Source organism: Hylobates moloch, unplaced genomic scaffold (genome assembly GCF_009828535.3).
Source record: "Hylobates moloch isolate HMO894 unplaced genomic scaffold, HMol_V3 SCAFFOLD_6, whole genome shotgun sequence".
NCBI classification, from domain to species: Eukaryota; Metazoa; Chordata; class Mammalia; order Primates; family Hylobatidae; genus Hylobates; species Hylobates moloch.
This window is the reverse complement of record NW_026652281.1, coordinates 68,765,357-68,792,451: the sequence shown is the minus strand read 5'-3', so window position 1 is coordinate 68,792,451 and position 27,095 is coordinate 68,765,357. Positions and strand designations below refer to the sequence as shown.

The following is a 27,095-nucleotide window of genomic DNA, read 5'->3' as shown; positions in this document are numbered from 1 at the left end:
TGCCATGAGTAGCTTGATCTTGCCTCACTGCAGCCTCAACCTCCTGGGAGCAAGCGATCCTCCCGCCTCAGCCTCCTGAGTATCTGGGACTATGGGCATGAACCACCATACCCAGATGATTTTTGTGGGTTTTTTTTTTTTTTGTAGAGATGGGGTTTTGCCATGTTGCCCAGGCTGATCTCAACCCTTGAGCTCAAGTGATCCACCCACCTTGGCCTCCCAAAGTGCTGGGATTACAGGCATGAGCGACCACACCTGACCCCAGATTTTTTTTTCTTTTTTGATTTTATGTCCCTTGAGTCATTTTTTTTTTCTCAGATTTTAGTGTTAACAAGTAATAATTAGCAGGAATAATATAAAAATAATTCAGTAGTTTTACAAAGCAAGAACAGAGATGGGCAGTGTAAATGTGGAAATGTATGGCACTGGTCCTTATTTCTCAGTAGGGGAAACAGACCAAATGGACCTAAAGGCAGTTCCCAGGGCCACAGATGCAGTATCATTGCTGGGGTAGGCTCCTTCCATCCGAGTATCCTAAGTCACTCCCTTTCACAGTAATTATTTGCATGTTTTAATGATTAATGGTGAAGATATTACTTATAGATTTTGTGAAAGGAAAATAAATCTAGGGACCCTAAACTCATTAAGCCAAAGGGAAAAGTTAAGCTGGGAACTGGGTCACAGAAACCTCTCTCTTTTGGTTCGTAAATAAGATGGCTACAAGATGAAAAGCTACATGCTTCCCCCATATTTTGCCCACAGGCAAATTCATAGTGAGCTCCAAGATCTTTACCCTGAGGTTTTTCTGCTAAAATTTCACCATGGCAATGTAAATTGATAGCATATCCTTACAGGTGCAGTCATCCCCCTGCGCACCAGACAAATGCATATCTGATTGTTCTCCTGCCCCATTTTGTTTGGGTTATCTTATGTAAAAGTGCCGTCTCTACAAAAAAATAATAATAATAATAATAATAAAATTAGCCAGACATAGTGGCACATGCCTGTAGTCCCAGCTACTCAGGAGGCTGAGACAAGAAGATCACTTAAGCTCAGGAGGTTGAGGTTATAATGAGCCATGATGGAGCCACTGTACTCCAGCATGGTTGACAAAGCGAGAGGCTGTCTCTAAAAAAATAAAGTGCAGATTCACTGGGCCAGACAAAGGCATGAATTACTATTTTCCCTAACCTCCCTTACATGAAAATTGTGTACTTCTCAGTAACCTGCCCTTTTCCCTTTAAATTTGGAGCCCTCAAAATTATCTTCAGAGGAAGGTGTAGACCTGTCTTCCAGGCACATTTCCTTAACTTTGGCAAATAATCCTGCTGGGATTACAGGCGTGCACTACCATGCCCGGCTAATTTTTGTATTTTTAGTAGAGATGGGGTTTCACCATGTTGGCCAAGCTGCTCTCGAACTCCTGGCCTCAAGTGATCCCCCCGCCTAGGCCTCCCAAAGTGCTGGGATTACAGGCGTGAGCCACCACGCCCAACCTCTGCTTCATGTCTTTTAAGTGAATCAATAGAGCAAAATCATTTTCTAAAATCCTACAAGAGATATGTCAGATTTTGAAGCAGAAATTATCAAAGCTTTACTTTCCAGGCCCCTGCTCTTTGTCCTTCCTTTCTGCTGAATCCTGCTGTGGCCATTTTTATGTTGTGTTGGTTGAGCTTCAGCACTTCTGAAACCCTTTGCGGTTGTATTCTTGTTCAGATCCATCTGCGTTCTTATTCAGTGTGGCTCTCAGTGAATCTTCTCAAATTTAGCAAAATGCATCTTTCACATTTTAGGTGCATCTGCTGCATTTTAAATTAAGGCTTTCCCTCTTCATCTCAAATATCCTTAATCCTAAATAATTTGACTTTCTTTATAATTCCTTTTTGTCTTTTATATGCATTATTTATAGTACCTTGCACATTTTGCGGTTTATAACCTGCAAATGCCCATATTTCAGTTTATTTATTCCCTGGACTTTTTTGTCAGTTTTTAGTTAGCAAAATCAAAAATTAAGTTTTATAATTATATCAAGTTAGTGATTGTTTTTTTACCTGTTGAATTCTTTTATCATGAATTATAGGAAATGGTTTACACTAAAGTCTAATGCTTAGTAAATTGTATCTTTTGAAATGAAGTTATAAAATGCATTCCCTGTATTTTAAGATTATTTGCCAATACTTAGATTAAAATAGATTGACCAATTGAAATTATAATTGTTTTTAAGGTACTCTAGTATTGGAAAAACATGAAACTTTATAGGAAAGAAGGCAGATTAATAAATTAGCAGTGTTAGGTGAGATGGCTTGGGCTTCTCTGCAAGAGTATTAAGTTTAGTTGCTGCATAATAGCTTTGTAACGTACTGTTCTGTCTGAGGACAAAAAGCATGTTGGAAATAATAGATAAAAATGTTAATGTTTGGGGCCGGGCGCGGTGGCTCAAGCTTGTAATCCCAGCACTTTGGGAGGCCAAGGCGGGCGAATCACGAGGTCAGGAGATCGAGACCACGGTGAAACCCCGTCTCTACTAAAAGTACAAAAAATTAGCCGGGCATTGTGGTGGGCGCCTGTAGTCCCAGCTACTCGGAGAGGCGGAGGCAGGAGAATGGCGTGAACCCGGGAGGCGGAGCTTGCAGTGAGCCGAGATCGCGCCACTGCACTCCAGCCTGGGCGACAGAGCGAGACTCCGTCTCAAAAAAAAAAAAAAAAGAAAGTTAATGTTTGGATACAATAACTGATATTCTGTTCTCAGTTATTGTACATATTTGTGTACAGTGGTATTGTGATTTAATTAATAATCATATAATGACTTGATGTTTTTGTGTTGGCAGAAAATAGTATCTAAACTTTGTGTTACATTTACTTTATTGACCCTGTAAGAAGATCCCAAAGAAGCCTAGTCTTTGAGGGTTTGAGGGTTCGCTTACTGTTGAATTGTGGCATTTGATCACTAGTAAATGACTCAGGGGGATTTGACTATTGAAAGATGTTGACGCCATTTTTTTCCCCCTCATTCTTTTAACACTTTTGCTATTCCTGAAACCTGGTAGAAAAGCACTATCTGGAAGAAAGTGTTAGTTTTCAAGTGAAGTATAAGATAAAGGGCTTCTTTGTATGCACATGTTACTGGAAGGAGGGAATTATTGCCTTTGACCTAAAAGAAAGAGGCTGAGGCACAAAATATATTTGGAGAGTTTACTTGGGCCAAAGTAAGGACAACTGCTGAGAAGACTCAGACCCAAATATCCTTGAATATGCATGGTCTTTGTTACAAACAGGTTTTTTGATTTTTTTTTTCTTTTCAGGCAGGATGTGCTCTGTCACCCAGGCTAGTATGCAGTAGCGTGATCACAGCTCACTGCAACCTCCATCTCCCGGGCTCAAGTGATCCTTCAGCCTCAACTTCCTGACTAGCTGGGTCAACAGGTGTGCGCCACTACATCTGGCTGATTTTTCACTTTTTTGTGGAGACGGAGTTTTCACCATGTTGCCCAGGCTGGTCTTGAACTCCTGACCTCAAGGTGATCCAAAGTGCTGGGATTGTAGGTGTGAACCACCGCCTGTGGCCACTAAATTTTTTTTTATAGAGTCTTGCCTTTTAGTCTAGGCTGGAGTACACCAGTGCTATCATGGCTTACTGCAGTGTCAACCTCCTGCTTTGGCATCCCGATGTGTGCCACCATATCTGTCTTTTTTTTGAAACAGAGTTTCACTCTTGTCGCCCAGGCTGGAGTGCAGTGGTACGATCGATCTCGGCTCGCGGTAATCTCCGCCTCCCAGGTGCAAGCAATTCTCCTGCCTCAGCCTCCTGAGTAGCTGGGATTACAGGCACCTGCCACCACACCCGGCTAATTAGTAGAGACGGCGTTTCACCATGTTGGCCAGGCTGGTCTCAAACTCCTGACCTCAGGTGATCTGCCTGTCTCAGCCTCTCAAAGTGCTGGGATTACAGGCGCAAGCCACCATGCCTGGCCTTTTTGTTTTTTTTTTTTAAAGATAGGGTCTCACTCTGGTTGCCCAGGGTAGAGTACAGTGACGTGATCTTAGCTCACTGCAACTTGGCCCTCCCGGGCTCAGGTGATTCTTTCACCTCAGCCTCCTGAGTAGCTGGGACTACAGCTGTGTGCCGCCACGCCTGGCTAATTTTTTGTATTTTTAGTAGAGATGGGGTTTTGCTGTGTTACCCAGGCTGGTTTCGAACTCCTGGGCTTAAGCAATCCGCTGACCTCAGCCTCCCAGAGTGCTGGGATTACAGGTGTGAGCCACTTCACTTGGCCATCATTTTTAATTTTTTTTTCTTGTAGAGACATGGTCTCACTATGTTGCCCAGGCTGGTCTTGAACTCCTGAGCTCAAGTGATCTCCTACCTCAGCCTGCCAAAGTGCTGGAATTACAGGTGTGAGCCACTGTGCCTGGCATAAATCATGATTTTTAAAAGCAAATAATATTTCATCAGAATGAAAAGAGTTAATATAATTTTAATGGCCATTGCATTAAGGCCAACTTTGTTGAATGACCCATTCACTGGAGATAAGACCCTGGCCAATGCTGGAGAGAAACCAGGCTGATTTTGTCACTCTGTGCCTGCCTTCTAACGCTGAAGATCATTTTGTGATTCAGTAATAACAGTGTTTTTTCTTAGAATAACTAAAAATGCTTCAGTAGGGGAACTGAACCATAAGAACTGAGTTTTGGCTCAATTTTAAATAGTAGTCATTAATCTAACATAGAATGACAGTAAATGCAGTGAGAGAAAGAGTGGGGAAAGTTGTTTTATTTTATTTATTTATGTATTTTTTTGAGACAGAGTCTTGCACTATCACTGTCACCCGTGCTGGAGTGAGTGGCATGCTCTCGGCTTACTGTAAGCCCTGCCTCCCAGGTTCACGCCATTCATTCTCCTGCCTCAGCCTCCTGAGTAGCTGGGACTACAGGTGCCCGCCACCATGCCCGGTTAATTTTTTGTATTTTTAGTAGAGACAGGTTTCACCGTGTTAGCCAGGATGGTCTTGATCTCCTGACCTGGTGATCCGTCCGCCTTGGCCTCCCATAGTGCTGGGATTACAGGCGTGAGCCACCGCACCCGGCCAAAAAAACTGTTTTAGATTCAAGCAAAATGTTACATGTTTTAATTTTATAGATAAGTAAATTGACTACATAATTTATATAACTTCAGAGGTACTTGCCTCACTAACTGATGGTTAATATGGGGATATTAAGATATTTATTAAAGCAGTGCTTTTCAAAGTTTAATGTGTACACTTATCACTTGGCAGTCTTAACTACAATTCGGAGTCCCATTCTGCACATCTAAAGGTGAAGTTCTGGTTTCATTTGTAACAAGTTCCTAGGTGATACCAGTGTTGCTAGTCCCAGACCATACTTTGAGTAGCAAGGTACCGTCACTTTGATATGGTTAGTTGAATTGAACTCAGTAGACTAAAGATTAAACAGGACGGATTGACCACATGCAATGTTCTTTTTTCCCCACTCTGTAGATGGGCTCACTGCTTATTAGAATGTGCTGCATTTATGGACTCAATGTGATGTCCTGCTCCCTCCTATGAACTGTCTCGGAGCATGATGACATGGCCTTACCCACTGTTTCCCACCCAAATTGCTCATCTGTGATGATTCTTTTTTTTTTTTTTTTTTGAGGCAGAATTTCACTCCAGGCTGGAGTGCAGTGGCACAATGTCGACTCACTGCAACCTCCGCCTCCCAGGTTCAAGTGATTCTTCTGCCTCAGCCTCCCGATTAGCTGGGATTACTGGCATATGTGCCACCACACCTGGCTAGTACTATATTTTTAGTAGAGACAGGGTTTCACCATATTGGCCATGCTGGTCTCGAACTCCTGACCTCAGGTGATCCACCCAACTCGGCCTCCCAAAATGCTGGGATTATAGGTGTGAGCCACTGTGCCTGGCCAACTTTTCTTAGCTTTCATCACAAAGCAAAATTCCATGTGGCGTGTCCTCTGTCCATGTGTGTAGTCTTATTTGCAAGGTATTTGCCTCTCATTCACAGAGGCGTTCAGTTTTAAATTTGTTTGGGAGTTTGATTAATGTCTCTACAGATTAAGTAAGCTCTTTAGAAGCAGAGACAATGTCTGTTCGGTTCACCATTGTGTCCCTAGTGTCTGGTAGATTGTCTGCCTAGTGGCAGAATCACAGAATTATTTGTTGGATAAATCAATGCTGGGCACAGAGTGTGCAGTCCACAAATATAGTTCTTTCTTGACTAGTTAAGTATGTAAATCATGTATTAATATTTGTTAAATGACCAAGTTCAGGGGCGTTTTGTATTTTTAATTGATACAGTTGTACATATTTAGGTGGTACATGTGATATTTTGATATGCATATACAATGTATAATGATCAAGTCAGGGTAATTGGAATATCCATCACCTCAACCATTTATCCTCTTTTGTGTTGGGTACATTACAGTTCTTCCAACTGTTTTGAAATAAACAATACATTACTGTTAACTATAATTTTCCTACTATACTGTTGAATACCAGAATTTATTCCTTCTAACTGTATTTTTGTATCCATTAACCAACTTCTCTTCACCAAACCCCACACTGATGTTTGAATTGCTTCTTTTTGCTCTAGTTGACTATTAAAAACAAATAATAGAACCAACCAAAAAACCACCTGTTAACAAAGTGGAAAGACAGACATAGCTTTGATCAGCTTATAAAAAATAGGTGTCAGCAGGTATGAAAATCAGTGTTAATTGGTTATTATGACTTTATTTTGAATGATTTCTTTGTTTTACTTTTATGATAGTTTAACACATACAATGAAATATAACATGTCTTTAGGCTTGTGCCATCTGTTTTTAAAAATTAATAGGTGAGTTTTTACATCAGTTTTAGGTTTACAGAAAAATTGAGCAGATAGTACAGAGATTCCATACTTTATCCCTCTCTCCTGCCCTCAGTCTTCCCTATTATTAACATTTTGCGGCCGGGCGCGGTGGCTCACGCTTGTAATCCCAGCACTTTGGGAGGCCGAGGAGGGCGGATCACGAGGTCAGGAGATCGAGACCACAGTGAAACCCCGTCTCTACTAAAAATACAAAAAAATTAGCCGGGCGTGGTGGTGGGCGCCTGTAGTCCCAGCTACTCGGAGAGGCTGAGGCAGGAGAATGGCGTGAACCCGGGAGGCAGAGCTTGCAGTGAGCCGAGATTGCGCCACTGCACTCCAGCCTGGGTGACAGAGCGAGACTCCGTCTCAAAAAAAAAAAAAAAAAACATTTTGCGTTGGTGTGGTACATTTGTTATAATTTATGAACCAGTATCGATAGATTATTGAATAATCCATAGTTTATATTTAAATTAATTTTTTGTACAGTTCTGGGTTTGTTTTCCTTTTTTATAAAATGTAGAACCCCAGAGTTTCTATGTTTTGACAAATGCATAATGTCCTGCTGTCCTGTATACACCATTATAATATCATACAAAATAGTTTAACTGCTCTGAAAATCCCCTGGGCCCCATCTGTTGATTGGAGTGCTCCATCTGTTGCTTGGAGTGCTCCATCTCTCCTAGCCTCTGGCAACCAGTGGTCTTTTTACTCTCTGTAGTTTGGCATTTCCAGGATGTTATGTAGTTGGAATCATATAATATATAGCCTTTTCAGATTAGTTGTTTCAGTTCGCAATATACATATAAGGTGTTCCATATCTTTTTGTGACTTGATAGTTCATTTCTTTTCCCTTTTAAAAAATATTTGTTTTTTATAGAGATGGGATCTCCCTGTGTTGCCCAGGCTGGTCTCAAACTCCCAGGGTCAAGCAATCCTCGTGCCTTGCTCTCACAAAGTGCTGTGATTACAGGCCTGGGCCACAGTGCCCACCCAGCTCATTTCTTTTTCTTGCTGAACATTTCATTCTGTGGATGTACTACAATTTGCTTATCCATTCACCTGTTGAAAGGCATCTTGGTTGCATTCATGTTTTGGCAGTTAAAATTAAGCTTCTATAAACTTTAGTGTGCAGGTTTTTGTGTGGATAAAGGTTTCCAACTCATTTGGATAAATATTAATGATCCATGATTGCTGGATTAAGTGGTAAGGTTTGTGTAGTTTTGTAAGAAACTGTCAGAGTGGGCTGGACATAGTGGTTCATGCCTGTAATGCAAACACTTTGGGAGAGACTGAGGTGGGAAGATTGATTGAAGCCAGGAGTTCAAGATGAGCCTGAGCAACATAGTGAGACCCATCGCCACAAAAAATTTAAAAAATTAGTGGGTGTGGTGGTGTACACCTGTAGTTTCAGCTCCTCAGGAGGCTACGGTGGGAAAATCACTTGAGCCCAGGAGTTCCAGGCTGCAGGGAGTTACGAATGTGCCACTACACTCCAGCCTGGGCAACAGAGTGAGATCCTGACTGTGTCTCTCAGTCATCTATCAAAGTAAATAAAAAATAAGACTGTTACAGTGTCTCCCAATGTGGCTGTACAGTTTTGCATTTCCATCAACAGTTAATGAGTTCTGGTTGTTCCACATCCTCTAGCATTTTCTGATGTCAGGGTTTTGGATTTTCACTATTTTAATAGGTATGTATTGGTATATCATTTTGATTTATAATTCCCTAATGCTATGTGATGTTGAGCATCTTTTTTTTTTTTTTTTTCTCGAGATGGCGTCTCACTCTGTCGCCCGGGCTGGAGTGCAATGGCGTGATCTCGGCTCACTGCAACCTCCACCTCCTGGGTTCAAGCGATTCTCCTGCCTCAGCCTCCCGAGTAGCTGGGACTACAGGCGCCCACCACCACGCCTGGCTAATTTTTTTATACTTTTAATAGAGACGGGGTTTCACCATGTTGGCCAGGATGGTCTCCATCTCTTGACCTTGTGATCCGCCCGCCTCGGCCTCCCAAAGTGCTGGGATTACAGGCATGAGCCACTGCGCCCGGCGAGCATCTTTTCATATGCTTATTTGTCATCTGTATATTTTCAATGAGATATTTTGCCCATTTGTAAATTGGATCTTTTTTTACTGTTGAGCTTCAGGAGTTCTTTGTATACTTTTGGTAACAGTCTTTTATCAGATATGTCTTTTGCAAATGTTTTCTATCTGTAGCCTGTCTTTTCATTCTTAATAGTGTCTTTTGCAGAGCAGAAGTTAAATGAAGTCCCACTCACCAATTTGTTAATGGATTGTGTTTTTGGTGTCATATCTAAAGTCAAGGCCAAAGGCAAGGTCAGCTGGATTTTCTTCCATGTTATCGTCTAGAAGTTTTATAGTTTTGAGTTTTACATTTAATTCCGTGATCAATTTTGAGTTAATTTTTGTGAAGAGTGCAAGGTCTGTGTCTAGATTCTTTTTTAAGACTCTTCTATTGAATTGTCTTTCCTCTCTGTTAAAAGATCAGTTAACTGTATTTGTGTGGATTTATTTTTGGACTCTGTTCTGTTCCATTGGTCTACTTGTCTGTTCTTTCACAGATACCCTACTGTCTTGACTACTGTAGCTTTAGAGTATCTAAAAGAGGTTGAGTAGTGTCAGACCTTCAACATTCTTCAATATTGTGTTAGCTATTCTGAGTCTTTTCACCTCTGTATAAACTTTAGAATTTATTTTTTGATACCCACAAAATAACTTGCAGAGATTTTGATTGGGATTGCATTGAATTTATAGATCAAGTTAGGAAGAACTAATACCTTGTTAGTATTGAGTCTTCCTATGCATACACGTGGAATATTTCCTTAGATCTACTTTGATTTCCTTTGTCAGAGTTTTATAGCTTTCTTGTCATAGATCTTGTACATATATTGTTAGATTTATACCTGATTTTTGATGTGCTAATAGAAATAACATTTGGAATTTTTTTGAAATTAATTAGTGTATTTTATTTTTTATTTATTTATTTTTTTAGAGACAGGGTATTGCCCTGTCACCCAGGCTGGAGTGCAGTGGCCCAGTCATAGCTCACTGCACCCTTGAACTCCTAGGTTCAAGGATTCCTGCCTCAGCCTCTGCAGTAGCTAGGACTGCAGGCATGTGCTACCATGTCCAGCTAATTAAAAAAAAATTTTTTTGTATACATGATGTCCTACTATGTTGCCCAGGTTGGTCTTGAACTCCTGGGCTGTAGTGATTCTCCTGCCTCTGCCTCCCAGAGGGCTGAGATTGCCAGACATGAGCCACTGCACCTGGCCTGGAGGGGTGTGTGGGTGTGTGTATGTGAGTTCATTTTCTACATGGACAAATATGTCATCTGCAAGCAGAGACAGTTTTACTTCCTTCTTCCCAGTCTACACATTTTAAATTTCCTTTTCTTTTGTTATTGCATTAGTTAGGACTTTCAGTACTATGTTAAATAGGAGTAGTAAAGGGGACATCCTTGCTTTTTGCCTCATCATAGTGGGAACACCATTAAATATAAATATGTATATATATAAATTTATATATATGAAATATATTTACATAAATATATAAAATATATATTTACATAAATATAAAATATATATTAATATATTTATATATTACATATTTATTATTATAAATATATGTATACACCATAAATACTTTCTCACCATTAAATACGTTAGCTCAAGGTTTTTTAATCAAGGTGAAGGAGGTTTTCCATTCCTAGTTTGCTGAGAGTTTTATCATGAATTGAGTGTTGCATTTTGTGAAATGCATTTTCTGCATCTGTTGATACGATCATGTGATTTTTCTTGTTTAGCCTGTTTTTGTAATAGATGACAATTGATTATTGAATGTTGAGCTAGCCTTTTGTATACTTGGAATAAATTACATTCAGTTATGGTATTTAATTCTTTTTACATTTGTTGGATTTGCTAAATATTTTGTGGAGGATTTTTGTGTCTGTGCTAATGGGAGATGTCAGTCTGTAGTTTTTTTTTAAGATAGGGCCTCGCTCTGTTGCCCAGGCTGGAGGGCAGTGGCATGATCAGGACTCACTGCAGCCTTGACTTCACAGGGTCAAGCAAGTCTCCCACCACACCTGGCTATTTTTTTTTAATTTTAGTAGAGAGAGTCTCGCTATGTTGCTCAGGCTGGCCTTGAATTCCTGAGCTCAAGTGATTCTTCTGCCTAGGCTTTCCAAAGTGCTGGGGTTACAGGTGCGATTCATCATGCTCAGCCTGTAGTTTTTCTTTATTGTAATGTTTGTCTGTTTTTGCTATTAGGCTAAACCTGGCCTCGTAAAATGAGGAATTATTCCCTCTACTTCTATTTTCTGGAAGAGATTTGAGAGAACTGGTATAATTTCTTTCTTAAATATCTGGTAGAATTCACCTATGAACCTATCTGGGCCTAATGCATTCTGTTTTGGAAGGGTATTAGTTATTGATTCAATCGCTTGCATGGATATAGGTCTGTTCAGATTACTTGTTGTTTCTACTGAATTTTTTTGTACATTTGTGTCTCATTTTCTTTTACTCACCATTATACTAACGAGGATGTTGTGACTGAGGAGTGTTAAAATCACCAACTCTGTGAACTTTCTTCCTTTTTAAAAATTCTTTCCATTATAACTTAATGTACTTTGAAGTTCTATTATTAGGTATGTACACATATGATTGTCGTGTCTTCCTGATGAATTGACTCGTGTTTATAAGATGTTCTGGGCTGGGCGCAGTGGCTCACGCCTGTAATCCTAAGTGCTTTGGGAGGCCGAGGCAGGCGGATTGTCCGAGCTCAGGAGTTCAAGACCACCCAGGGGGCAACATGGTGAAACTCTGTCTCTACTAAAATACAAAAACATTAGCCAGGCTTGGTGGTGCACACCTGTGATCCCAGCTACTTGGGAGGCTGAGGCAGGAGAATTGCTTGAACCTGGGAGTTGGAGGTTGCAGTGAGCTGAGATCACACCACTGCACTCCAGCCGGCGTCATAGAGTGAGACTCTGTCTTAAAAAAAAAAAAAAAGAAGTTCTGCATTATCTCCAGTAATACTCTATATCTTACAGTCTACTCTTTGGTATTAATATAGTCCCTCCAGCCTTCTTATGCTTTAGTGTTTGCTTTCAACTTTTGTCTTTGTTTTCGATATTTATCTCTTCTAGACAACATTTAATTGTGGCTTCCTTTTTTATCCATTCCAGCCACTCTACCTTTAAGTTAAAGAGTTTAGTCCATTTATATTTCATATAATTCTTGACAAGGTTGGATTTAGGTCTATTTGTTTTCTGTTTATATCTTCTGTTTTGGTTTCCTTTTTTTTTTTTTTTCCTTTTCTTTTCTTTTCTTTTTTTTGACATAGAGGTATGTATATGAAAATAGCCTGTAGTTTTTACTTCTTTTTTCTCCTCTTCTTTTCCTGATTTCTTTTGGGTTAATTTAGTAACTTGAATATATTGGGGCTTATAGCATACCTTCTTAAATTATTATTATTTTAGTGGTTGCCATAGGAATTAAACCATACTTGGAGTTGATATTGTACCACTTCATCTCTTTTTAAGAGACAGGGCTTTGCTCTTTCTTCCAGGTTAGAGCGCAGTGGCTCAGTCATAGGTCACTGCAGCCTCAAACTCATGAGTTCAAGTGATTCTCGTGCCTCAGCTCCCCGAGTAGCTGGGATTGCAGGTGTGTGCCGCCACGCTTGGCTAATTTTTGTATTTCTAGTAGTGAGACAGGGTTTTGCCATGTTGGCCAGGCTGGTCTCAAACTCCCAACCTCAAGTGATCCACCTGCTTCGGCCTCCCAAAGTGCTGGGATTAACAGGCATGAGCCACTGCACCGAGCCCATCTTATACTTAAGAACCCATATGTTTCTGTATAGATTCATCTCTAACACTGTTCTTTTATACTGTAGGTTTCATATTTATTATAGTCAGATACATTATAAACTTCGGTACAGTATTATGATTTTTGCTTTGAACACTCCTGTGTATTTTATAGAAATTAAGAGGAAAAATAGTCTATTTTCCTACTTATATCATTTCCAGTAATCTTTATTCCTTTATGAAAATCTAAGTTTCCATCTTTATCATTTTCCTTCAATCTGAACACATTTTAAAGAACATTTCTTATGGTGTCCATCTGCTGGTGATGAGTTCTCTTTTAATTTAACTGTTTATTTTTTCTTTGTTCAGGAAGGATATATTTTCTTGGAAATGGAATTCTGGGTTGACAGATGTTTTGTTGTGTTTTGTTTTTTTCCTCGTCTGTTCTCTATTGTTTCTAGTTTGAAGTCAGCATTCATAGGTGTACTTGTTCCTCCTGTGTTATTTTTCTTTGGCTATTTTCAGGAATTTCTCTTTTATTTTTGAGTTCTAGTAGTTTGACTATAAAACCTACTTGTGGGTAACTGCATTTATCTGCTTGGAGCTATTAGAGCTTCTTGCATACGTAGATTTATGTCTTTCACCAAATTTGGGATTTTTCTTGTAATATTTTGTTCTGAATCATTTTCTCTTCTCCTCTGGAACTTCAGTTCAATATATGTTAAGACCTTTTGGCCAGGTACAATGTCTTACACCTGTAATCCTAACACTCTGGGTGGCTGAGGCACTGGGATTGCTTGAATCCAAGAGTTCGAGACCAGCCTGGGCAATATAGTGAGAGCTCATCTCGGGTTGTGGGGGAAGACCTTTTAATATAGCCCCATGAGTCCCTGAGGCTTTCTTTTTTTTTTTTCTTTTTTCTTTTTGAGATAGATTCTCGCTCTTTCGCCCAACCTGGAGTGCAATGGCGCTATCTCAGCTCACTGCAACCTCCGCCTCCCAGGTTCATGCCATTCTCCTGCCTCAGCCTCCCAAGTAGCTGGGACTACAGGTGCCCGCCACCACGCCTGGCTAATTTTTGTATTTTTAGTAGAGATGGGGTTTCACCGTGTTAACCAGGATGGTCTCCATCTCCTGACCTCGTGATCTGCCTGCCTTGACCTCCCTAAGTGCTGGGATTACAGGCGTGAGCCGCCACGCCCAGCACTTTCTTTTTTTTTTCTATAAGTTTGGATAATTTATCTTTATTTATCTTCAAGTTCATTGACTGTTATTAGAACCATACTCTATACCCATTCAGCGAATTTTCTATTCTAGAATTCGTTTCTATTTTTTGAGATTTCCTGTTTATTCTTGAGTGTATTTCTTTTATGTCCAATTAGCATTAGAATAGCTGCTTTGAAATATTTGTCTGTTAAATCCATATCTGTTTCATCTCATGATTGGTCTTCATTGATTGCTTTTTTTAAAAATAGTTGTTTTTTTTAATTGAGACAGAGTTGCTCTGTCACCCAGGCTGTAGTGCAGTGGCACGATCTCAGCTCATTGCAACCTCTGCCTCCTGGGTTCAAGTGATTCTCCTGCCTCAGCCTCCCAAGTAGCTGGGACTATAGGTGTGCTCCTCCACACCTGGCTAATTTTTGTATTTTTAGTAGAAACTGTTTCACCATGTTGCCAGAGCTGGTCTCGAACTCCTGACCTCAAGTGATCTGCCTGCCTTTGCCTCCCAAAGTGCTGGGATTATAGGCTTGATCCACCGCACCTGCCCCATTGGTTGCTTTTTGATGACTGAGTTTTGTTTTCCTATTTCTTTGTAGGTCTTTTAATCTTGGATTGTATAATAGACATTGTGAATGATAAATTGTAGAGCCTCTGGATTCTGTTATGTTCCCTCAGAGTGTTGATTTTTACAGTCTTGTTTTCAGCAGTCAAGTTGATTGGATTCAGATGTCAAACTCTGACTCCTTTACAGAAGGCAGCAGATGAAATATTTATTGTTTTGTTTTATCTGGATTGCTTAGTACCTGTCCTGTGCATGTATAGTTCCAGTGATCAGCCAGAAATTTGAGTAGAGTTTATATATGAATTTGGAGTTTCTTCTTCTTAGGCTGTCTCCCTTTCATCATTGTCCTCTGGCTTTCTAGCTGCTGTGGTTGTCCTGAACTCTGTCCTCAGATTCTTCAAGCCAACAAGACTGTGGGTTTCTGAGGTTTTGTTTTGTTTTGTTTTTTATTTTTGTTTTTGTTTTTTGTTTTTTTGAGATGGAGTCTTGCTCTGTTGCCCAGGCTGGAGTGCAGTGGTGCGATCTCTGCTCACTGAAAGCTCTGCCTCCCAGGTTCGTGCCATCCCCCTGCCTCAGCCTCCCGAGTAGCTGGGACTACAGGTGCCCACCACCACGCCTGGCTAATTTTTTTGTATTTTTAGTAGAGACGGGGTTTCACCATGTTAGCCAGGATGGTGTCGATCTCCTGACCTCGTGATCCGCCCATCTTGGCCTCCCAAAGTGGTGGGATTACAGGCGTGAGCCACCGTGCCTGGCAAGGGTTTCTGAGTTTTTAGTCGTACCTCTCCCCTTCTTTTGGCATCCACTGGGGCACACTGTCAGGCTGAAAGGCATGAATAAACCGCCTAGAGCCCTCCCTGCTTCCAAGGTATTGTTGATGTCCCTTCCATTTTATAGCTATTTTGGTCACTCTGTAGTGCCTACAGGCAGTTGTTTTGTGATATTTTGCCCCACGGTTTGTTGTTGTTATCAGTGGCAAAAGTTGGTCTGATAGAACTGCTCAGCTAATACTAGAGAAGTCGAAATTCTCCATATTAGTTTTAACAGTAGCCTTAAAAAAACAGAATGATAGCTAATATTTGTTTGGTACTTTTTTTGTTATAAAAGCACTTTAATGTAGATTGTCTGATTTATCATGATTGTTAATAATACACTGCTGCTACATGTTGTGCCAAAAATATGAACAGGAAATGAGTCTGAAGTCTCAATTCAGCATGATTACACATATGAAATGATACGACAACTAAAATGAAAATAAGTGGGGAGAAAGATAGTAGTGGAAACTATAGGTATGAAAATGAATAGAAGAATTTTGTGCCTTTGGGGAGATGATATTGCCAGCAGGTAAATTGAGTCCGTGTATTCATATGTAAATTACTGTCTTCTATATTAGTTCTTTTCATTTGTTATTTTTACGTATTTACTTGCCTTTTGAGATGGAGTCTCACTCTGTCACCCAGGCTGGAGTGCAGTGGTGCAATCTTGGCTCACTGCAACCTCTGCCTACCCGGTTCAAGTGATTCTCCTGCCTCAGCCTCCCAAGGAGCTGGGATTATGGGTGTGTGCCACCATGCCTGGCTGATTTTTGTAATTTTAGTAGAGGTGGGGTTTCACCATGTTGGCCAAGACTGCTCTCAAACTCCTGACCTTAAGTGATCTGCCTGCCTCGGCCTCCCAAAGTGGTGGGAGTACAGGCATGAGCGACTGTGCCTGGCCGCTTTTTGTTTTGTTTGTTCTTTTTTTTTGAGACAAGGTCTTGCTTCATCACCTAGGCTGCAGTTGTGTGGCACAATCACGGCTCACTGCAGACCCGTCCTCCTGGGCTCAGTTCTCATGCCTCAGCCTCCCATAGCTGGGACTACCAGCTAATTTTTACATTTTTTTCTCCCAAGAAATCTTTCCTAAGATTAAATTACTGGTTTTTTTCAGATGAGTCTCACTCTATTGCCAGGCTGGAGTTCAGTGGCACGATCTCGGCTCACTGCAACCTCTGCCTCCCGGGTTCAATTGATTCTCCTGCCTCAGCCTCCCGAGTAGCTGGGACTACAGGTGCACGCCACTACACCCAGCTAATTTTTGTATTTTTAGTAGAGACGGGGTTTCACCATGTTGGCCAGGATCGTTTCGATTACTGGACCTTGTGATCCACCCGCCGCGGCCTCCCAAAGTGCTGGGATTACAGGCTTGAGCCACCATGCCTAGCCAATTATTGTTTTTATACATGCAAGGTCTCACTACATTGCCCAGGCCCACCTCAAACTCTTGGCCTCAAGCAATCCTTTTACCTTGGCCTTCCACAGTGTTGGGATTACAGGCATGAGCCACTGCACCTGGCCTCATTCTTTTATAAAACTTTTATTCGGCCGGGCACGGTGGCTCACGCTTATAATCCCAGCACTTTGGGAGGCCCAGAGATCGAGACCACGGTGAAACCCTCTCTACTAAAAAACGAAAAAATTACCGGGCTGGTACGGGCCTGTATCCCACTACCGGTTGCGCCACTGCACTCCAGCCTGGGCGACAGAGCGAGACTCCGCCTCAAAAAAAAAAAAACTTATAATTTTAATATTTATCACAGTTTGAAATTCTTTGTCTCTAAAAGAACCATTGGGAAAAGAATAATTTTTTATAAAATTTAAATTATTTAAAAATTGTTTCCTGTTTACTCACTACACTATAAGCTCTGAGGACCAGGACCATGTTTTTACATGTCCAGCTCCTAGGCCAGTGCCTGACGTGATTTTGAAGGAGGTGACAGGTAGAAATTGAAGAAATTTATTGGAAATGTTCCAGATTTGGATGATTTTCATTCTACTAGATAGTAGAAAAATTTTTGGGCTGGGTGCAGTGGCTCATGCCTGTAATCCTAGCACTTTGGGAGGCCAAGGCAGGTGGCTGTCTTGAGCCAAGGAGTTCAAGACCAGCCTGGGCAACATGGTGAGACTCCGTCTCTACAAAAATAATAATAATAATAATACAAAAACTAGCCAGGTGTGGTGGTGTGCACCTGTAGTCCCAGCTACTTGGGAGACTAATGCAGGAGAATCACTTCAGCCCAGGAGATGGAGGTTGCAGCAAGCTGAGATTGCACCATTGCACTGCAGCCTGGGTGACAGGAGTGAAACCCTGTCTCAAAAAAAGAAAAAAGAAAAGAAGAAATGGGAAGAGTTAAGGCTAAGCTCAATACTTTGAGCCTCAAAAGAAATCTTCAGGCAGTGGTCTTGAGTAGTGAGACACCTGAAGTATGGAGATAGTGATGAAAAGCAGTCAATGCTTTTTGTTCCCTCGTGCTTCTGTGTTTTAGGGTTCCGAGGTCCTGGCATGATAGGGAGAGTTCAAAGCAAGTATTTATAGGTTATTAGAATTGATTTTCTTAGTTGTGAAACTGTCTTGTTCCACAGCTCTTGGATAAGCACAAGAATATAGAGAGCATGGTGGAGCTTCTGGACTTGTATCAGATGGAGGATGAAGCCTACAGCAGCCTTGCAGAAGCTACAACCGAACTCTATCAGTATTTACTACAGCCATTCCGAGACATGAGAGAACTTGCCATGCTACGAAGACAGCAGATCAAGGTATTTTTTTATTAATCCTAACTAGTAGCCTGCCTGTTTCATAGTTCTCAGCCTGAAAGGCCATGTGTTATCCACAAGAGGAACTTAAAAAAAAAAAAAAAGAAGGTACCTGGTCCTATTTCTGCAAAGTTTCTTGTTTGGTAGATTAGGGTTGTAGCCTGAGTATCCATTCTAAAGCACCTCAAAAGGCAATTCTGCTGAGTAGCCAGAGTTGAGGATAGCCCAGAAAGTAATGTGTTCAAGTTAGCACAAAGTTGTAAATACATTGGGAAGATCCCTATTTTCTCGCTTTCCTGCACTTTCCTTCCTCCTCTAGTCGTGTCTCCTCTTTAATGTTTTGGAGACTGTGTAGTCTTAGACTTCATTACCAGAAATTTTGGGCAGGCTGAGCGTGGTGCCTCACACCTGTAGTCTCAACATTTTGGGATGCTGAGGCAAGAGGATCACTTGAGCTCCAAGCTTGAGACCAGCCTGGGCAACACAGGGAGAACCCGTCTCTACAAAAAAAAAAAAAAAAATCAAACTAGCTGGATGTGGTGGTGCATGCCTATAGTCTGAGCTGCTCAGGAGGCTGAGGTAGGCGGAAGATTGCTTGAACCCAGGAGGTCAAGGCTGCAATGAGCCATGATTGTGCCACTGCACTCCAGCCTAGGCAACACCTTGTCTCCAGGAAGAAAAAAAAAAGTTTTGGGAACATTTCTTTTCTTTCTTTTTTTTTTTTTTTTTTGAGATGGGATCTCACCATGTTGCCCAGGCTTGTCTCAAACTCCTGGGCTCAAGCGATTTGCCCACCTCGGCCTCCCGAAGTTCTGGGACTACAGGCGTGTGAGCCACCACGCCCAGCCAGTTTTGGGAACATTTCTTTTAGAAGAACTTGTTAGGAAAGTTTTAGGTTTTTAATGACAGAACTTTAAATACATGATATTTTTTATTAGTATGTGACGAAGTATATTACAAAAATTTTTTTTCGGCCAGGCATGGATCATGCTTGTAATCCCAGCACTTTGGGAGGCCGAGGTAGGTGCATCACCTGAGGTCAGGAGTTCAAGACCAGCCTAGTCAGCATGGTGAAACCCTATCTCTACTAAAAATACAAAAATTAGCTGAGCATGGTAGTGCATGCCTGTAATCCCAGCTACTCGAAGGGCTGAGGCAGGAAAATCACTTTAACCTGGGAGGTGGAGGTTGCAGTGAGCTGAGATTGCACCACTGCACTCCAGCCTGGACAACACAGCAAGACTCCATCTCAAAAATAAAAATAATTTTTTTCCCCCACAACATGGATGAAAAAGCATTTTTTGAGGCAAGCATTTAAGGGTTTGATTTTATAGCTGACCTTAAATGTTATGTGTAATTCACATATAAATGTTGCTGAACTAGAACATTAAAATTGTCTTTTTACATAATAGGTTAGGTTGGAATATCATTATGTAAGATTATTTGAGAAAATTAGCAATTACTTTGAGAACATTATGCGTGGGGACAGGGATGAGTGTATTTGAAAATGTATGAGAAAGTAAGGTGGTCTGTGTGTCTTATTTTGTCTTTACTGATGTATCAGGGTGGAGAGTAGGACAGTCACACAACTTAGACATACTCCTTTATCAATACTTTTGAAAAACACTGTGCTGTCAGCTTTCCGGGGGGGTGGGGTTTGTTTTGATCAGTCAGTTTTGTCATAAATTTGGCATTTGGGTTAAAACGGCAACATGGAACAAATAATTTTTAGATGTTGGAAATTCCTGTTTTTTTGTTTTGTTTTGTTTTTGAGACAGTGTCTTTGTCACCCAGGCTGGAATACAGTGGCATGATCTCAGCTCACTGCAGTCTTGACGTCCTGGGTTCAAGCAGTCTTCCCACCTCAGCCCCACAAGTAGCCGGGACTATGGGTGCATGCCACCACGCCCAGCTGTTTTTTGTCGTAGTTTTTGTAGAGATGGAGGTCTCCCTCTGTTGCCCAGGCTGGTCTCGAACTCTTGAACTCAAGCAGTCTGCCCACCTTGGCTGCCCAAAGTGCTGGGATTATACGCATGAGCCACTGCCCAGCCTGGAAATTCCTGTTTCTTTAAATGAATCATAGATGTTTGTCTGCTAAGAACTTTACTAGAAAACCAGGAATAAACTGGACGACTTGGATACCCAACTACTTTAGACTGCTGCATTGTTTAGCAGACATAATCTCTATAGCACAGCACTGACTATCCAGAATCTGTACACATTCTTCTATATAATTATATCATGATTTGTATTGGGTATTAATATTAGCAAATTGGTTGACCCTACTTGTCAGCCTGTATTGTCCACTAGCATCACTTAACTGCTACACTTTTCCTGGGAAGTAGAATGTAGGTGAAGAGGAACAGAAAACATACTTTGAAAATTTGTGTCTTTTCTGACAGTAAAAATTGTATTTCACTGCATTTCTTTTTCTAAGACATTGAGAAAATGCCCCATCAATCATGACTATTCTTTTATTCTTGATCCTACTTGTGAATTTGCAGATTTAAGTTTTTGTTAGTCAACAACTAGATTTAGTTAGCAGCTCATACATTGCATCAGATTGTGTTGTATTGCTTTTAAAAAGATACGCTAATTTAATTATCGCACAACCTTGTAAGTTGGGTACTCTTATTATTTGTATTTTCCTACTTCATAGATAAGAAAACTAATATTGGGATAATTATGTACTTGTTCACAGCTAATTTGTGACTGGTAGAACTGACACAGTACTCAAATCAGGCATTTCTGATTCCAACGATTTTTTTTTTAACTGCATTACTGGTTACTTGTTACTTTTAAGTTAAAAAATCTACTCAGATTTTTTAAATCTGGAGGGGCTAAAAAAATACGATTATAATTGATTCGCAAAGTAATTGTGTTAAGTATTACTGAGATGTGTTAGTAATAGAGAAAAAGAAAATAATTTATTTTTATTTATTTATTTTTTTGAGCGGGAGTCTTGCTTTGTTGCCCAGGCTGGAGTGCAGTGGCGTGATTTTGGCTCACTGCAAACTCCACCTCCCAGGTTTGCGCCATTCTCCTGCCTCAGCCTCCTGAGTAGCTGGGACTACAGGCTCCCGCCACCGCGCCCGGCTAATTTTTTGTATTTTTAGTAGAGACGGGGTTTCACCGTGTTAGCCAGGATGGTCTTGATCTCCTGACCTCGTGATCCACCCACCTCGGCCTCCCAAAGTGCTGGGATTACAGGCGTGAGCCAGTGTGCCCGGCCAAGAAAATAATTTTTTTTTTTTTACTTTTAAAACCTTTTTATTAAAAACTGAAACACAATCACACATTAGCCTAGGGCCTACCTAGGATCAGGATCATCGAGATGTCACTAGGCCAATCAAACAGATTTTTCAGCTCCAATATAATTTTATCAAACCCCCATTGTATATGTGTTTCATTGTTGACTGAAACATCATTACACAGCACATAACTATAGTAGAATAATTTTCAGCAATGCAAAGGAATGAACTGATAGACACAGCATGAGTAAATCTTAAAATCATGCTAAGTCAAAGAAGCTAAATACAAAAGAATATATAATGCATAAAGGGAGATGGACTTAAAAGGGGCACGAAGAATCTCTTGGAGTTGATGGAAATGGTCAGTATTTGATTAATGTTTCAGAGGTGTATACGGCTGTCAAAACTCATTGAGTTGACCACTCTAAATGGATTCACTTGGTTGTGTATAAATTAAGCCATAGTAAAATTGCTTACAGGAAATATGCTGAGAAAAAGACTTCTGACACAAAGAGCATAAACTTTCTGATACCTTTATTTGAAATTCTAGGCCAGGCGTGGTGGCTCATGCCTGTAATCCCAGCACTTTGGGAGGCCGAGGTGGGTGGATCACAAGGTCAGGAGATGGAGTCCATCCTGGCTAACATGGTGAAACCCTGTCTCTACTAAAAATACAAAAAAATTAGCCGGGCATGGTGGCGGTCACCTGTAGTCCCAGCTACTTGGGAGGCTGAGGCAGGAGAATGGCATGAACCTGGGAGGCAGAGCTTGCAGTGAGCTGAGATCATGCCACTGCATTCCAACCTGGGGGACAGAGCGAGACACCGTCTCAAAAAATAAAAATAAAAAAAAAAGAAATTCTAGAAATGATGATTTTGATCTGTACTAACAGAAAGCTAAATAATTGTTGCCTTGGGTGGCTTAGGGGAAATTGACAAGGAGCAGGCACCACAGACTTCTTTGGAGTGATTCTTTTATTTTTTATTTATTTATTTTTTTTTTTTGAGACGGAGTCTTGCTCTGTCGCCCAGGCTGGAGTGCAGTGGCACGATCTCAGCTCACTGCAAGCTCCACCTCCCGGGTTCACGCCATTCTTCTGCCTCAGCCTCTCCGAGTAGCTGGGACTACAGGCGCCCGCCACTACGCCCAGCTAATTTTTTTGTATTTTTTTAGTAGCGATGGGATTTCACCGTGGTCTCGATCTCCTGACCTCGTGATCCGCCCGCCTTGGCCTCCCAAAGTGCTGGGATTACAAGCATGAGCCACCGCGCCCGGCCGTGATTCTTTAAATCTAGATTTTAATGGTAAAAATGAATGTATACACTTGTCAAAATCAATCACAATTTACACTCAAAATGTTGCTTTTGTATGCAAGTTATATCTCAATAAAGGTGATTTTTTAAAAAAAGTTAAATGTGAAGAATGCACACACTTACATAAGAAGCACACACAATGGGGTGATCAGTGCCTAAAGATATATGTAAAAAGAGGGACTATCTAGTGCTTCACTATTGAAGAATGAATAAGAATTTTCAGTAGGAAGTGGGTACGTTACAATCTCTGTCAGAGATTGGAATAGAGAATATTCCTGATGAAGAGATATACAAAGAGGAATGGTTTAGTGCTTATACTTAGTGCTTGTGCTTTAACCAGGTAATGTGGTATTGGCACTAACTTAATTGAATCTTCACACCAATCCAGCACCATTGATGGTTGCCAGAAAGTAGCGTGGTTGGGATTGAACACGTGTTTGATAGCAAAACCTGCTGTTATCCACACGGTGTGAATTGTTTGGTATGCTTTTAGTCTAAGGATTTATAGAAGATGAGAAGAAAGATGGTTGGAATGTTATTATATTCTGTGGACAGTTGTGTCTGTTGGGTTCTAATCAAAATATCAAACCGGTTATTTCAACAGAGAATAATAATAATAATTATTATTATTATTATTATTATTTTGAGACGGAGTTTCACTCTTGTTGCCCAGGCTGGAGTGCAATGGTGCAATCTCACCGCCACCTCTGCTTCCCGGGTTCAAGCAATTCTCCTGCCTCAGCCTCCCAGAGTAGCTGGGATTACAGGCATGCGCCACAATGCCTAGCTAATTTTGTATTTTTTAGTAGAGAGGGGGTTTCTCCATGTTTGTCAGGCTGGTCTTGAACTCCCGACCTCAGGTGATCCACCCGCCTCTGCCTCCCAAAGTGCTGGGATTACAGGTGTGAGCCACTGCACCCAGCCGTCAACAGAGAGAATATAAAGAATTTGTTAACTAGATATAAAGTTGTTAACCAAATAATTGACCTTTTCTCTTTAAGAAGAGCTTGATTTCCAATGGTTTCATTAACCTAGGTATTAAAGTATGATAGGAAAGAAGAGAACTTGGCATCCCAAATGTATAATGTATTTATATTTGTTTTTACGTTTAATATTTATGATATTAACATAATATCTCACCTGTTAAGCATTAAGCAGCTCCTGCCTACCCAGCATTATTTTAGGCCAGGGAGTCTTTCTGAGATAGACACCTCTTTAGGGAGCTCACAGATTCTAAGTCTATTACATTGGGTCTCAAAAATGTGATCCCCTGACTAGTAGTATCAGTATAACTTGGAATCCTGTTAGAAATACAGATTCTTGGACTTCACCTCAGATCTTGTCTATTGAAACTCTAGGAATGGACCTCAGCAATCTTTGTTTTGATAAGCTTTCCAGGTGATTATGATACACATTTAAGTTTGAGAACCACTAGCCTAATGAAACAGGACTTGAACCAGCTTAGGGATTTCGCATACTGAACTGAAGGTTACAATTTTTCTGGGTCTGAGTTTTTCTGGGTCTTACCAATTGACTGCAGTATTAAATCTACAAAATTTCAAAAGTCAGTTAAAAACAGCATTAAAAAGTGCAGAAAGCATGTTTGTGTTCTTTGTATTTGTAGCTATAAACACATTTTGAAGGTAAAGATATTAATCCAACAGCAAGGTACAAGTTACTTTCAAATGAAAGTAAAATGACGTTGAAACTAGACGAACCTCTAGATTTTTAAATCCAGTGTCTTTAATGGTTCAGAGCCAGTTGGCCTATACTCATCATCTTGATCAACCATAAGCACTTCAAACAGATTGTCCAACTTGTTTTTAAATACTTCCTGAATGTAAATAAGCTAGAAACTGGAAGGCAGTTGAATTTCTTTCTGTTGTAGCCAGTCACCTCATTTTGCCAATTGTCTCCTAGTAAATTCTTGAATGTGCATTTCATTCTTATCCCAACCCCCAGGGCAAGTCTGTAGGTGCCTTTCTGTGAAATAGAAAACTGCACCCCCTGTCCCCCACCCGCCCACTGCCACTCACCCATCAGACAAATTAGGAAAGAGCCCTTTTTCATCAAGTGTACAAATACACATGGCCTGGCAAAGCATGGGCTGCATTTCAGTATCTACTCCACCCCCTCGGCCGGGTGCTATTTATTGTGCAGGGTGCAGTTTTTACCACTGTATGCATCCACTGCATGCACACTGTGAACCAGGTAGTGCCACCATTATACATTAAGATACTCATATCTCACCTGCGCTATACTTTCCTTTAGTTCACTTGAGTTTCGATTTCTCTAACTTTTTTTAAAAAAGCATAGTTTCTCACACTTGCCTTAGCTGTAAGAATCTCTCAACAATATTTGCTCTGAATATAAAAACCCATGAATAGATACTAAGCTAATCATGTTGTCAGATCATTCAAGAGTCATCTTCAGGCAACTCCACGGTCTGGAAAATTTGCATTGTGGGTGCTGTTACATTAGTATATTCACAGTTTTTTCCCCTCATCTTCTTCGTGATGGTACATTCACAGATTTATCTTGGCATTTGTTTTACCAAAGAATCTAAGGTGGATTTCCCCCCTACTGTGTTTCTTACATAAAAGCCAGTACCCAAGTGCTGTGCTTCATAATAATTCCATGCCAGGTAATTTGTATTTATAAACTAGTTTCACTGTCCTAGCTGACACACGCTTTTTTCCGTGTTAAAAACAGGCACTGTTTTCTTTCTAGCACTGAAATTGAAAACAGGGGTGTCATTGTTTTTAGCACATGATCCAGCTAACCAGTGCTGCACATCTTCAAATTTGCCAAGTTAGGAAAAGTACTTAGTACCCTTGTTTAATGTCTTAGGTACAATGAACTATTAAACAAGTTCCTTACCAGTTGGCTGCAACATTAAAGCTATGAAACTTCAAAAGTCAGTTAAAAGACAGCATTAAAAAGCATGGAAAGCATGTTTATGTTCTTTGTATTTGTAGCTGTACTCATAAAGGTAAAAACATTAATCCAACAACAAAGTACAAGTTACTTTCAAATAACTTTCCACAGGTTTAAAAAAAATTTTTTTTTTCCTCTTCAAAAAGTCGCAATAGGCTGGGCGCAGTGGCTCATGCCTGTAATCCCAGCACTTCGGGAGGCCGAAGTGGGCAAATCACCTGAGGTCAGGAGTTCAAGACCAGCCTGGCCAACATCATGTAACCCCATCTCTACTAAAAATAAAAATAAAAATAAATTAGCCGGGTGTGGTGGCGTGCTCCTGTAATCCCAACTACTCAGGAAGCTGAGGCAGGAGACTTGCTTGAGACCGGGAGTTGGAGGTTGCAGTGAGCTGAGATTGCGCCACTGACTCCAGTGTGGGTGACAGAGCAAGACTCCATCTTAAAAAAAAAAAAAAAAAAAAAAAACCATAATGCAAGTTTTATACTTTTCTTTCGATAAATGGTACATGGACTTAACCATGCAAGTAAGAATGATTTTTGTATTAAGATTTTTGAATTCTGAACACTATTAAATTTCTGTTCCATAGTTGTATCTGTTGAGAGCTAATCAGAAAAACTAGTTATTTCAACAGAGAGAATCTAATATAAAGAATTTGTTAATTAGGTGTAAAGTTGTTAACCAGACAATTGAGAAGGCAAGAAAGTAACTCTAAGGTACCTCAGAGGAAGCAATTGTAAAAACAGCTACCACTCCTAGGGTTGGAGAAACAAAGAGAAGGGGTTGGAATTATTGAAACTGAAGCATAGAGGAGGAACCCCGTGGAGCTAACCTGAAAAAGAGGGCATTGCTTGCCTGGTGCTCAATGGAGAGACCTAGTTCTCAGAGGATTCAGTAGTGAGGGGTTGGTTTGTCTTGGGGGTTGTACTATGAGCCTAGGGTTGAAAAAACTGCAAATTAGATTCTGTTATTGCTTCAGAAAGGAACTGCTGATGCTGGGGTGAAATAAGGCTTGGGTGATGCTGATAGGAACAGCAACCAGTTGAAGTCAAGGGATGCAGATAGAAGCATATCTCCTCCCTCTTCCAAACTCTTCTATTGGCAAAGGCTAAATGTGATTTGCACTCTCAAACCTAGCATCACAAGACAGAAGGATGAACTTGGAGATGAACAGACAAGAATGTACACACATTTTCAGACTTTCAAAGTTAGGGGAAACTAGCTTAAGGTTTTAGGCACAATCGACTAATTACGGATCTTTAACCTTTGGACAGATGTTACAGCTGCTGAGTTTTAAAAGTCAGTTAAAGGCTGGGCATGGTGGTGTGCACTTGTAGTCTCAGCTTGCTGGAAGACTGAGGCAAGAGGACACTTGAGACTGAGAGTTTGAGGCTGCAGTGCGCTAATGATTGTGCCTGTGACTAGCCCCTGCACTCCAGCCTGGGCAACATAGTGAGACTCCCATCTCTAAAGAAAAGAAAAATTTAAAGTCAGTTAAACAGCAGCTTAAAAGAAAAGCATACTGGGCATTCGAGT

General features: G+C 40.7%; 1 protein-coding gene across 3 annotated transcripts in view; it reads left to right on the top strand.

Moving 5' to 3' along the window:
• JMY (junction mediating and regulatory protein, p53 cofactor) overlaps positions 1-27,095 on the top strand; it is a 96,192-nt gene that overhangs the window by 29,030 nt on the left and 40,067 nt on the right. For all 3 annotated transcript variants that reach the window (XM_058440770.1, XM_032156979.2, XM_032156976.2), the window contains exon 2: positions 17,888-18,061. In XM_058440770.1, coding sequence (XP_058296753.1) covers positions 17,888-18,061 — 174 coding nt within the window. The remainder of the gene's footprint in view (positions 1-17,887; positions 18,062-27,095) is intronic.